At 49.5% G+C, this 11,664-nt stretch overlaps 3 protein-coding genes across 3 annotated transcripts; 2 read left to right on the top strand and 1 right to left on the bottom strand.

Moving 5' to 3' along the window:
* The first annotated feature begins 28 nt into the window (after positions 1-28).
* TrAFT101_004158 (uncharacterized protein) lies at positions 29-3,236 on the top strand. The gene is made up of 3 exons (XM_024898785.2): positions 29-1,378; positions 1,503-1,645; positions 1,930-3,236. Exons 1-3 carry the CDS (start codon positions 911-913, stop codon positions 2,978-2,980), a joined length of 1,662 nt encoding a protein of 553 aa, XP_024766061.2. The 5' UTR covers positions 29-910; the 3' UTR covers positions 2,981-3,236.
* Positions 3,237-5,438: 2,202 nt separating this feature from the next.
* Positions 5,439-9,214, top strand: TrAFT101_004157 (uncharacterized protein). The gene is made up of 2 exons (XM_024898977.2): positions 5,439-6,843; positions 6,903-9,214. Exons 1-2 carry the CDS (start codon positions 6,191-6,193, stop codon positions 8,752-8,754), a joined length of 2,505 nt encoding a protein of 834 aa, XP_024766062.2. The 5' UTR covers positions 5,439-6,190; the 3' UTR covers positions 8,755-9,214.
* Positions 9,215-10,010: 796 nt separating this feature from the next.
* On the bottom strand, positions 10,011-11,581 carry TrAFT101_004156 (uncharacterized protein; the record flags this gene model as incomplete). Its single annotated transcript, XM_024903102.1, has 3 exons — positions 10,011-10,731; positions 10,837-11,070; positions 11,493-11,581. 3 exons carry the CDS (start codon positions 11,579-11,581, stop codon positions 10,011-10,013), a joined length of 1,044 nt encoding a protein of 347 aa, XP_024766063.1.
* Positions 11,582-11,664: the final 83 nt, after the last annotated feature.

Below are 11,664 nucleotides of genomic sequence, written 5' to 3'. Positions count from 1 at the left end.
CATCGATGGGGCCGAATTCTATTCATAGCAAATCGGCTCCTTTATGCCCATTCATTATGACGGAGCAGCGAAAGTACTAGCTAGCTACGAAGACTGCTGGCAATCTCAAAGCATAAACTCCCAGGCCAAAAGTGCCCGAACCACGGCCGGCAATAGCACGGACTTTGCACGAAAAGAGCAAAATCTACAGCATGCCGTACTCTCTATCAGCTAAAACGATTCAAAAAAGGCCCACTTCGGCACAACACCACGGAACGAAACCGGTTCTCGCAGCAATCCTGCCCTAAAAGCTGCAGGGCGGCAGTTCCTGTGCCGAGGCACGGTCAAAGGTGTAGGCGTCTTAGATCCAACTTGCGCAGAAAATCGGGAAGAATCAAAGCTTTTGAGAGCCTAAAGGCGGGCCGATGGCGGATTCGATCTGCAAGGTTGTCCCTGGCGAGCACAACCAAGGAGCTTGGCTGGCTGCAAGCCCGGGAGCGGCTCCGCTTCCCGGGAGAGGCTGCTCCGATAAGACAACCGGACGGGTTTGTGGAGAAGGCTATATGGCGGTTTCTTGATTCGGTTACATACTCTTTGACCAATTTTCCGGCTGCTGGTGGGCGCGATACCGTAATAAAATCTATTTAGGGCCTATTTCCTCGGCGTCTCTGCTTCCCCCTTTGTACTTGTTGCTTGTTTTGTATCATTGTGTTGAAATTTTTTTTCCTTATTTTGCTTTTAAAAAAGCACTGGCATATTCTTTAGCTGCGAAATCAAACCGTTTTAGCCACAATCATTGCATCTCCATGGCAGCTTGTGACGTTTTGCATATCGGTTTCTTCCTCATATACTAAAAGCCTTTCATCTTTCAAAGAGTGATTCTATTCGGTAAAGCCAAGGTTGTGGATCGAATATATCGTAGCTCGCAATCATGGTTTCCACCGAAGAGAAATCACCCCCGAGGGCCCCTGAGACCAATGAGATTTCCAAGTTATCTCAGCAGTATCGTGATAAAAATGATATCGAGGGAATGAATGAACCGACAAAACCAGTGGGAGTATTCTATCGACCTACGTCTCATGTGTCTGGACCAGATGCATTTGAGCCATCTTCACCGCAGTCGTCATCTTCATCTGCTGTTGGGTATCATGAGACAGGAGATGAAATATATGACCGCGTGTCATCACGTCGCAAGCATATTATCGTGACAGTCCTGTCCTTTTGCGCTTTCCTCTCGCCATTGTCAAGCACTAGCATCCTGGCTGCTGTTCCTGAGGTAGCAGAGACATATCACACGACTGGCTCTATCATCAACGTGAGCAATGCTGCATATATGGCTCTGATGGGTATATCGCCTGTCATTTGGGGGCCCATGAGCCAGGTATTCGGCAGACGACCAGTAAGTTGAGCCATCCCTTCCTCCATACATGATTCTTGGCTATGTACATCGCTGTACATGGCTGGGCATCACCCTGAGAGGAGAAGATTTTGACCTGTAGCGGCATGCACGCTAAGCGATATAGATGACACTATTAACAGCTGTATTGTTCTTCTTGCTGAGCATGGCTACTGCCCTTGCTCCGAATCTGGCAGCCTTTTTTGTCTTCAGAGCGCTCTCAGCCTTTGAAGGAACTGCCTTCATCTTATTGGGAGCAGCTTGCCTGGGGTAAGTGATCTAACACCCGAGCATATTCTTTTCGCGAAGAGTTCTAGACCGTTGAGTATGCACCCGATAAGTATCGCATGCAGAAAGATAGCCTTGCCCGAACAGCTTTGATATAGGCCTCTCATACTGCCTTGTGCAGCCCATAGCTATCTTGGCATTGAGACAATTGAAACATAAGGTCTTTACACCAGATAGACTTGGGTAAGGTGAGTGGCCTAAAGAACGCATAGGGCTAAAGCGAAATACTAGCTGGCATACAGTCGGCAGTGGCTAACAAACAGTAGAGATATATATCGCCCTACAGAGCGAGCAACTGCTCTCGGATGGTTCATGTCTGGAACATTAATTGGGCCCGCACTTGGTCCGTTCATTGGCGGTATCTTGGTGACTTATGCAACATGGAGGTCTATCTTCTGGCTCCAGACAGCATTGGCTGGCACCGGTGTTTTGGGTGTCTTTTTTCTCGTGCCTGAGACAATCCACCACAAACAAATCGAAGATTTAGAAGGCCAACCCAGGAAAGAAAAGATCAAAGCCGTACTTCGTATGACGAACCCGATTCGAGTAATTCGGCTGTTTCGATATTGGAACCAGGTGCTCGTAGCACTCGCCAGTTCAGCACTCGTGTGGAACATGTATAGCTTGCTCACTCCAATTCGGTACGTGCTAAACCCGCGATTTCACCTGGAATCGCCGATGCTATCAGGGCTTTTCTACCTAGCACCAGGTAGCGGCTATTTGCTGGGCACATTCATGGGAGGGAGATGGGCAGACAGAACGGTAAAACAGTGGATCAAAAAGCGCAATGGTATACGCATCCCAGAGGATCGTTTGCGGTCTGCACTACCATTCATGGGTATTCTCATGCCAAGCTGTGTACTTGTCTATGGGTGGACGGTAGACAAAGCTGTAGGTGGCATCCCTGTGCCGGTCATTATGCTCTTCTTGCAAGGCGTTGGGCAGCTCTTTGCCTTCCCCTCTTTGAATACGTACTGCTTGGATGTGATGCCCGGACGCGGTGCAGAAGTAACGGCAGCAAATTACTTCGTTCGGTACCTAGCTGGTTGCGTGGGCACTGCTGTGGTTCTGCCTGCCATCGACGGAATCGGCGTCGGGTGGTTTGAGACCATTTCAACAGCATTAATGGTCCTCTCAACACTCGGCGTCATGGCTACTATTCGATGGGGTAAAGGGTGGAGAGAAAGTATTGACGCAAAAAAGAAAGGCTCGGCCAGCGACGAGAGTGGCGAGGCGACCGATGTGGAAGATGAGGCAAGCAATCACGGCCACGAGACCAAAGTTATGGGTGATGAAAAGCCAAAAGAAACAGTTTGATAAGCCATGATGGCATCCTTGTAGATACTCATACGTCAGTAATGCCTGATGTTGGGAACGAAGCGCCAAAGCACGCTGGAATAGGTTGTATATGCATAGCAGGAAAATTGGAATATAGCGAATAGATCTTGCGCCATGATTCTTTCTCTCCCTTTTGTCCTTTTTTCCTTTCTTTTCTTTTTTGGGTGGAATTCCATAAGCCATGTGAGGCAAACTGTTTCTAGATTCATGAGCGCTTTGAAGAGCTATACGCCACCGAGCTATACGACCCCCTGCTTGATACGGTCTCTATATGATCTCATGGTACTGAGTTGGTGGTTTGTCGCCATCGCCAAACTGTCTGCTGCTTTTGTCGATTGGATGCAAGCAGATATCCTGCTTTGTGCGGCATTGGTGATTGACATGAATGCCAATTCGTAATTCGTATAGCAATATCAGTACTCCGTAAATTCCCCGAGCTAAATCTATTTTTAACCCTAGCCGGCGCCAATTATGTATGGCACTGATCGATATGACGGTAATCAATTAGGGTTGATTGACCTCCGCCTTTGATGTGTGAATGTCTCAGCCGTCGGCATGAGATGCAGCGAGTTCTGCTCGGCAGCGGCAGATTTATATTGCGATAGCAGCCATGTCGGACACTGGGCGTATGCCGCATGCATGCTTATGTGGGATCATGGCGAGCGATCAAACGAGAAGCTGGTTGGGGAGGGGATTTGGCGAGACCTGGCAACACCGGATTGCTAGGCGGGCATACAGTCCGTTTGCGTAGACCAAAACCAGCGTAGAAGAGTCTTGGCAGTCGATTCTTGTCACCCTATGCAACCAATGGGCCACTTTTATGACTTACGCCAAGAGACTCTCCATGGGGCGCGAGCGAACGAGATGACAATGAAAATCCAGCTCCACAGGATGTTGATACGAGTAGGTGGAAGCGGAATGAGAATTCTGTTGCTCCGTAATATTTGATGAGATGGCTTGCCCCCCGGCCTGGAAAAGGAGAATCTCGGCAGAGCACGAGCTGTAGGCTGCGAGCAGTAAGTACTATCATGAAGTATTTAAAAAGAGAGGGCAATGGACGATAGTGTGGCTAACTTCCACTGCTATCTCACTTGATAGCAGAATAATGTATGTACCTCCATGCTGAATGGCTGTTAATAGGCTGTAAAGAAGCAGCAACATGGGATTTCGGGAGGCTCAGAATGTACACTGCGCTATTCTACCCCTGTCGTCAACGCGTGTTTCATGTTGTGCCGGCGGGATGGTTGGATGGCAAGGATACGACGGGCCCACGTCAACTGCGTCCCGCCTATTTTTTTTTCTTTCTCCAGCGTCAATGGATTTCCACTCTCAGCGGCAAGGAAGCCCGATCATCCCGAAATAGGGCGCAGGAGCAATATGGCCTTTTAAGCAGTTTTGAGCCCCTTCTCCCTCCTCAAACGAGACCCCAGCCAACATATGAACTTCAAACTTTGGCTGAATCGTTCCCCTTTGTCTCTCATCACAGCCGCGCTCCTACTCGACTTTGTATGTACGACGGTGATGACGCAATAGCTGGCTGATCGACAGGCCAAAGACCAAACGCTGGTGGAAAGCTCACAGGGGTACGTACTGTGGCAGCCGTATCGGGGCAGCCGTATGCGGTCCCGGCTGTGGCTCGTGCTGCGCTGATTGGCTAGGGATAGACAAACTGCGGTGATACTGGAGCTAATTAGGTTAGTGGGAGACTTCTTGGACTAGCGGAGCCCAGCGGCTTCGAAGAGGGCACGATGCGGTTGTAATGATGGATGCGATTGACAGGTTTAGCCGCAACGCTATCGCATTTGCATTCGCTGCATGCTGCAGCATCAGAGCCGCGCGGCCACGATATCCAAGCAGAGCTTCGCTCGACAACTTCCTCATCATTCTTGTCCTTTGGAGCCGCCATTTCTTCGGGCTGAATATGTAGCAATTTGTCTGTGGTGGCAAGTACTCATAGCAGGGAACATGATATGTGGCTGATCCAGTCCTAATTGAGCTGACCACTCGACAAGTATGTTCATGGGAGTTTCAGCTCACCCACCGTTCAGCAGGGTATGGCTGGGCAATAGAGACATTGAAGCGTCGTTGATGCATAAGGAGGCTGCCGTAGGCAAGACATGGTCCCTCTTCTATAGTGGACCACTGGGCGGTCGTTTGAAGCTGACTGTGCGTCTCTGTGTGTCTGTGTGGATGCGCTCGTTCCATGGCTGCAGTTCCCCATCGTTCTCAGATGCGCCTCGCGCTCCTATTCGATAAGCCGGCCTGGCGAGGGCGGTTCGGATTAGTATTTGCACTCTTGAAATAAATCCGCTGCCAGATCCAAAATAGGTCTTGCCTGATGGAGTCTGCCTTACGGAGTTGCAGACGAGAAAGAGAGCCAGCCTTGGATCCATCAGGCTTGAAACGCCGCAACCGTTCTTTTTTTAGTGGCTGATAAAAAAAAAAAAAGTCTATCTGTCGAAGTTGCCGCCCAGCATCTTATCTGTGTCTTTGTCCGCACTTCTTCTCTTCTCTCCTTCTTTCTTCTTTTGTTGCTTCTGTCTCACACCTGCCTGTCGATCGCTCTTTGCGCGCGCCTGGGCACTTGGCACTTGGCAGCTGGTAGTTAAGGCAGGGTTGAACCGTGTGCCCGGCGGCTCCTGCCTGTTCCCACTTGGCCAGCGGTCTCTTCTGGGGTCCCTGGAAAGCCGCTTTTTCGCCTGGCCTCCTATACAAGGTTTATGGTTATTGCGACTACGGAGTCCTTGCACCGGCCATTTCGCCGTCGTCGATCACCAAAAATCTTGTACATCCATACCCTTACTTGTGTTCTTCTTATCTCCCCTCTATTATCTTGATTCCTTTTGCGGAACCTCAAGAAGCCTCTCTGTGGGCTTGCCATTTCATCGCCAGACTTTTCTCTTCCTTTTCCCATTATTTTTTTCTCCCACTTGACTCTGCCCCTCCAAGACGGCAGTAGTTGCCACTATCTCACCAGTCACGCAATAGGCTTTTCGTTTGCTTTTCTTTGCATCTTTTTGCTTTACATTATATTTTTAGTTCTCCTAATTTCCCTTACCTATCCGATTATTTCCCTGTGGCTAGAAGATTGTTGAAATTCGAAGTGTACCACATCTAAGGCTTTGCGACTGTGACGCTTACGACCTTCCGAACCGCAGGTGTTCATCACCTAGCCTCGCTCCCTCCGCCATGGAGCGCACGGCCTCACTTCTCAGCTTTAGTAGCCGTTCCAGCTCCCACTCTTCGACAAATAGAAACAATGAGCCGTTATTACCATATGCAGAAAATGTCATGGAAACGAAGCCAGTTCGAGGGCTTTCTATCTTCGGCCGAGGCTTTTATCGGAGAATTTTAATATGGACTGTCGCAAGCATGATTCTTGTGTCACTTGCCCTCTTCAAAGCTGGCGATGGTATTGTTACTGAGGCAAGCTCCCGATTCGCTCAACCTGCTACTGCAACAAAGTATTCGCCCCCGCAGCCTACAATAATTGGGAATGAAGATGGTGGCCCTGTTTTAGTGATTGTGGAGGGTAAGAACAAAGATAAGCAGGGTAAACCATCAGAGAAGGTAGATCAAGGGAAGAAAGAATTTACTGCGAGCAACAAACCGGAAGGGACGCAAACAGAAGAAGGAAAGAAAGAGGGGGGGAGTGGTCAGGACCAAGAGAAGATCATCAAAGAGGAACAGGCAAAAACAACTGAGCAAGAGAAAGAGAAAGATGACCAGAGGGTCCAATTACCCATGGACGACAAAGATGAACTGAGCGCAGAAGAGGACGCAGAGAATCAGAGGAAATGGGATGAAGACATCAAGAAGATGCCATGGCTTCAATTTCCCCAGTAAGTTTCTTGGCCGCATTAGAGAGGCACTGGACCACTAACACTAATCTTGCGTTTAGTTTGAACGGCTACTTCCATGGTCTTAAAGCTCTGGTTAAGAAAGCTGAGCACATTGCCGAATATCCCAATCCCGCTCACAAAGCTCCTCTCGGCGAACCTCCACTTAGCCAAGAGATCCCCAAACCTAAACCCTACAATCCGTATAACACGTCTGATTCGAGCATTAAAACCTGTTATCTCGACAATGACGAGAAGATCCCGGCTCCTAGCATATATGCATATGAAGGTATTCCGCAATATATGCCTGACCCAGCCTTTGGATCTTACTCAATGTTTGGCCTTCGGGATGACATTTGTTTCGACCGATTTGGTCGTTATGGACCATATGGCTTCGGCTACGACATGGAAGATGGTGGCGCGGGCGTGGGAGTCGACACAGAGTCCTCGGGAAGCGAAGCTGTTTGGGAAGAAACGGGCCAAATTGATTATGGCCAGATTGATTGGGGCGATGTGCAGGAGCGATGTGCCACCGCAAACAAGCACCGATTCGCAGAGCCAGACCCAGAGACCGAAGTGCTCAAGCTTGAGGAAGGTAAGAAGAGTCGAATCGCTGTAGTGCTCCGCCTGTATACCGGCTTCAAGTGGACGCAGTTCACAGTACTTAACCTCCGGGCTATGATCAACGAGCTAGCTCTCAAATCTGGTGGAGAGTACAATGTCCACTTTCTGTTGCACGTGAAGGACAACGATTTGCCTATTTGGTCCGATGATTTGACGGTACAACAGTTGCTGGACGCCCACGTGCCTCCCGAGTTCCATGGACTGGTGACGCTGTGGAGCGAAGCACAAATGAAGCTATTCTATCCAGGCAAATTCGAGGAGCCAATTGGTAACCCCAGCAAAAAAGAAATACACGACGTCTATCGCAGCGCCCATATGCCGCTTCAGGTTTTCGCCTTGCAGCACCCAGAATACGAACATTTCTGGAACTGGGAGATGGATATGCGATATTTGGGCAACTGGTACGAACTATTTGATCGCTTGGGTGTTTGGGCAGACCGGCAGCCCCGTCCGTTTCTGTGGGAACGCAATTCGCGTTACTATATTCCCGCTCACCACGGTAGCTGGGACAATTTCACGACTGCCGTCAAGCAATATACAGCCGACTCTGGTCAGCCGCCGGTGTTTGGTCCTGTGGAATTTCCTGAAACGAAGCAGCTCCGATTTGAGCAGCATGGACGGTCCATCATACCCGCTTCGTGTGCGGATGACAGAAACAGCCCGCAATGTGGTGTCGGTGAGGCGGCAGATCTCATTACGTTGAATCCCATCTTTGATGTGCATGGCTCAGCCTGGGTCTTCTCTAATGACGCGACCGGCTATGGCAAAACCCCTCCAAGACGATGCGTCATCATCACGGCATCTCGACTAAGCCGTCGACTCTTGTTGGCGATGCATGAGGAGATTTGGCGCCATCACCGCACTATGTGGACTGAAATGTTCCCTGCAAGTGTGGCCTTTCACCATGGATTCAAGGCTGTATACGCACCTCACCCAACATTTTTGGACCGTGCTTGGGACCCTCTCGGCAGCTCAGTTGACAAAATCTTCAACGGTGGACGTGACCACTCGACTTCGGCTGTGGGCAGCCCATTCGATCTACGCAACGAACACAACCACAAGGGCACAAGCTGGTATTATAACAGCGAGTTTTCAGGCCTTCTATGGCGGCGTTGGCTGGGCTTTGCTCAACTGGATGGCAGAGGTCGAAATGGCCATCGAAAAGAAGGAGGGGGCAAGCTACGAGGTGGGAAAGCAGAGGAGGAGGCTGAAACGAGCAGCGGCCGCATGTGTTTGAGAAGTTTCCTCATGCACCCAATTAAATGGGAAAGCCCTGAAGATAAGCCTTGAAAAAAAAATGAAAAAATGAATTAAAAAAGGATCAAGGATAAAAACATTGGTTTCAGCAAACTTAAGCGTGGCGCATTTACTTTTCAGCCGGGCGGATGCATATGGAAATTGGCGTTTATTCTTTCTATACTCTTTTAACTTTTCTTTCCTTCTTATTTGCTCCTCAGCGCCAATATATATATACATATATATTAGCTGAGGTTTGCGGCTTTGATTCTGTTTCCCTGAATGGAACGGATTAGTTCAACACAGTAACTGTTTTTCTTTATCCTGAGGGAATTAGTCATGCGAGCGAAGATGGGTTATTCAACGTTCTTTTTGGTATTAGGATAGACACTTGGGATTCAGCCGATACATGGCTGGTGCATAGATATAGAGGTTTCATAAATAACTTTTCAGGAATGAAGCACTCTTGGATATGTATATATATATACTTACACATTTAAAAAAAGAAAGGGGACATTTTCATATCACTCGTGACCTAATTCATCTACCGCGTACAAGATACCAAGTTTCCCTTTCCTCCAGCGAAGAATCGCCAATCCCACCCAGTTCAAACGCAAATAAAAGATAACTAAGATACATCAAAAAGACCTTGCTCCCCTCTCCCATAATAGCCCAAGTTACTTAAAATCATAATCCGTCGCAAACCAAAATGGCAGAAACACCCCCAGCTTCAGAACGTTGAAAAAAAATTCATTGTGGAACGCGCCATGGCGGCAGAGTCGGGCGAGCAAATTGCATAACCGTCCTTCGGAAAAGCTCCTTCCGAGTAATAAATATTTGAGGCCAATACATGCCCTCGCTGCTTAGAAGTCTTAATATAGCCTCCTTGCAGCTAAAAAATGAGCTCATTGGAGCTACATGATATACTTCCTCGGAGAAGAATCAGAAGAATGAAAGCAACAAGATGAGGGAAAGCAACGATAAAAAGGTGGTTTTTTGGCTTAAACCAGAGACAAGAAAGCCAATTCCCTGTTCAAGTATGTTTACCAGCATTCCAAGCTAGCATGTTTCCAAGACCGAGCAAGAGGGCATGGTATCGAAGAAAATCAAGGCAAATCAGAAAAAGAAAAGGATAGCCAAGGCAAGAAAAATAAACAGCATTGATAGAGTCGCGCTTTGACGCCGTCCAACACCTAAAACGCCGCTTTTCCTCCCTTCGTTACGCCACCATGCTAAATCGCATAGTACCCCGAGGTTATTCGGGGTTATGGAAGTCTCGTCCCACAGTAGCAAGTTTCTTCTTTGCCCATTTACTTCTTCAGAACCGCATCGTAAATGCTAAGTAAGCCAGTGATGGCGGTTCCGGTCAGAATACCCTTGTAGCCTCCATATACGGCTCCGTCGAGTCGATCAATAGCTGTCTCAGAGAGGAGACCACAAAAAGTGACGCCCTGGCCATAGACGACGAAGGAGACGAGTGCCTTGATAATGCTGTAGGTCAAAGGATCGACAGAAGTCTCCGGAGTGCTAGCCCGAGAGCGCGTCTTGGGCCCATGAGAGCTGCTGGCAGAGCTGAGATTGAAAAAGTAGCCAAACAGGCTAGGCAAAATAAAGCTGGTAAATGCCCAGGTGAGAGCGGGTGACCAAAAGCTCGCGGTGAGCAGGAGGAACATATCAGGCAGGTACACGGGATAATCAGAGGTGCCGAGGAAACCGACGGCAGGAACGGTGAATGCATAGCGGTTAGCTAGGATTTCAGGTCGAATGTACCATAGCTCGAAAGCGGAGACGCAAAGGAGAATGCTGGTAACGTTGCTGAGAGTCTCTCGAGTAGCATTTGAAGCCTCGCCAATGCCACTCTCCTGGTAGATGGATGAGACACGACGGCGCACGGCAATGGTTGAGCGATCGACAGCGTTGGCTACGTCGGCCGGGGTCGCGGGCAGTGAGATGCGTGACGCAACTTGCGACAGACTACGAGCGGGAGTCTGGATGAGAGCAGTTGAAGCGGCGCGGACGTCTTCGGCATCTCTGGAGAGCAGGTTAGAGAAGCTGACGATGATTGCTTGGCCAAGCCCAAGAAGGTGGCGGATCTCAGGGCCAATAATGCAGACATATTTGCCGGGAAATACTTACGTTGCAGCCAGATCCTCAGCAGCCTTGGTCGCCCTCCGCTTGATCGCCTTGATGCCCTTCTCCAGCTCTTCCTTGATAGGCTCTTTGGACTCTCGCTTGACGGGAGAGCCCATCGCCTTGGACCGGCTGTTGAAGTAGCCCGACAGTTCAGATCGGCTGGAAAAGCGGCTGCTGTTCCCTGCAATGAACTCATCGAGAGCAGTCTCGAGCTCCGACTTTTTGAGACCATCGTAGCTAGTTCCCGGAACGACGCCCGTGTTAGCTTGCTTTTTTGTTTACTTTTGTCTAGAGCAGTGAAGGTGGTAATGCGGCGACGCGCCGATGGCGAGGGGTGGAGGGATTTGAGCGGATCAGGAAGAAAAAAAAAGGAAAAGAAAAGGAAAAGACGGCATGAAGGAAAAGGAAGTAGAAAGAAGCGAGGATGGCCAAAAACGAGGTTGCTCTTGAAGCTGCTGCTTCTCCATCGCGCCTGTCGCAGCAATCGCTACGCGCGCGCAGCTACACCCAACCGCGCCATGGCTCTGGAAAAGGCGGCGAGTGCAACAACGGCAAACAAAACAATGACGCAAGGGACGGATATGCGACAGCATTGTTGAAATGCGCAGCGCAACCAGGAGCCAAAAGGAAAACTACAAGCATAAAATCACAAAACTCACTTCTGGAGCCCGACACTCTCGGCCAATTCCACGAGATCACTCTTGCGCTGACCGCGCAGCCAGGCATTCGAGGGCGCAGTGGCGGACATGGTGACAGTTTACAGATGCGATGCAGCGATAGCGATACGGAAGCGATAGATGGCGATGCGCGGCGCTGCGACGTAATGCGAGG

This window comes from Trichoderma asperellum, chromosome 2, assembly GCF_020647865.1.
Source record: "Trichoderma asperellum chromosome 2, complete sequence".
Lineage (NCBI taxonomy): Eukaryota > Fungi > Ascomycota > Sordariomycetes > Hypocreales > Hypocreaceae > Trichoderma > Trichoderma asperellum.
The sequence above is the reverse complement of the archived record's forward strand: the minus strand, read 5'-3'. Positions and strand labels throughout refer to the sequence as shown.

What these genes read in the sequence shown, in the direction of transcription:
- TrAFT101_004158 (XM_024898785.2), top strand. Translation starts at nt 911, where the DNA reads ATGGTTTCCACCGAAGAGAAATCACCCCCGAGGGCCCCTGAGACCAAT. An exon ending in AGGTATTCGGCAGACGACCA is followed by an intron (nt 1,379 to 1,502) that starts GTAAGTTGAGCC and finishes TAAGCGATATAG; the next exon opens with ATGACACTATTAACAGCTGT. An exon ending in TTGGGAGCAGCTTGCCTGGG is followed by an intron (nt 1,646 to 1,929) that starts GTAAGTGATCTA and finishes AACAAACAGTAG; the next exon opens with AGATATATATCGCCCTACAG.
- TrAFT101_004157 (XM_024898977.2), top strand. Translation starts at nt 6,191, where the DNA reads ATGGAGCGCACGGCCTCACTTCTCAGCTTTAGTAGCCGTTCCAGCTCC. An exon ending in CCATGGCTTCAATTTCCCCA is followed by an intron (nt 6,844 to 6,902) that starts GTAAGTTTCTTG and finishes TCTTGCGTTTAG; the next exon opens with TTTGAACGGCTACTTCCATG.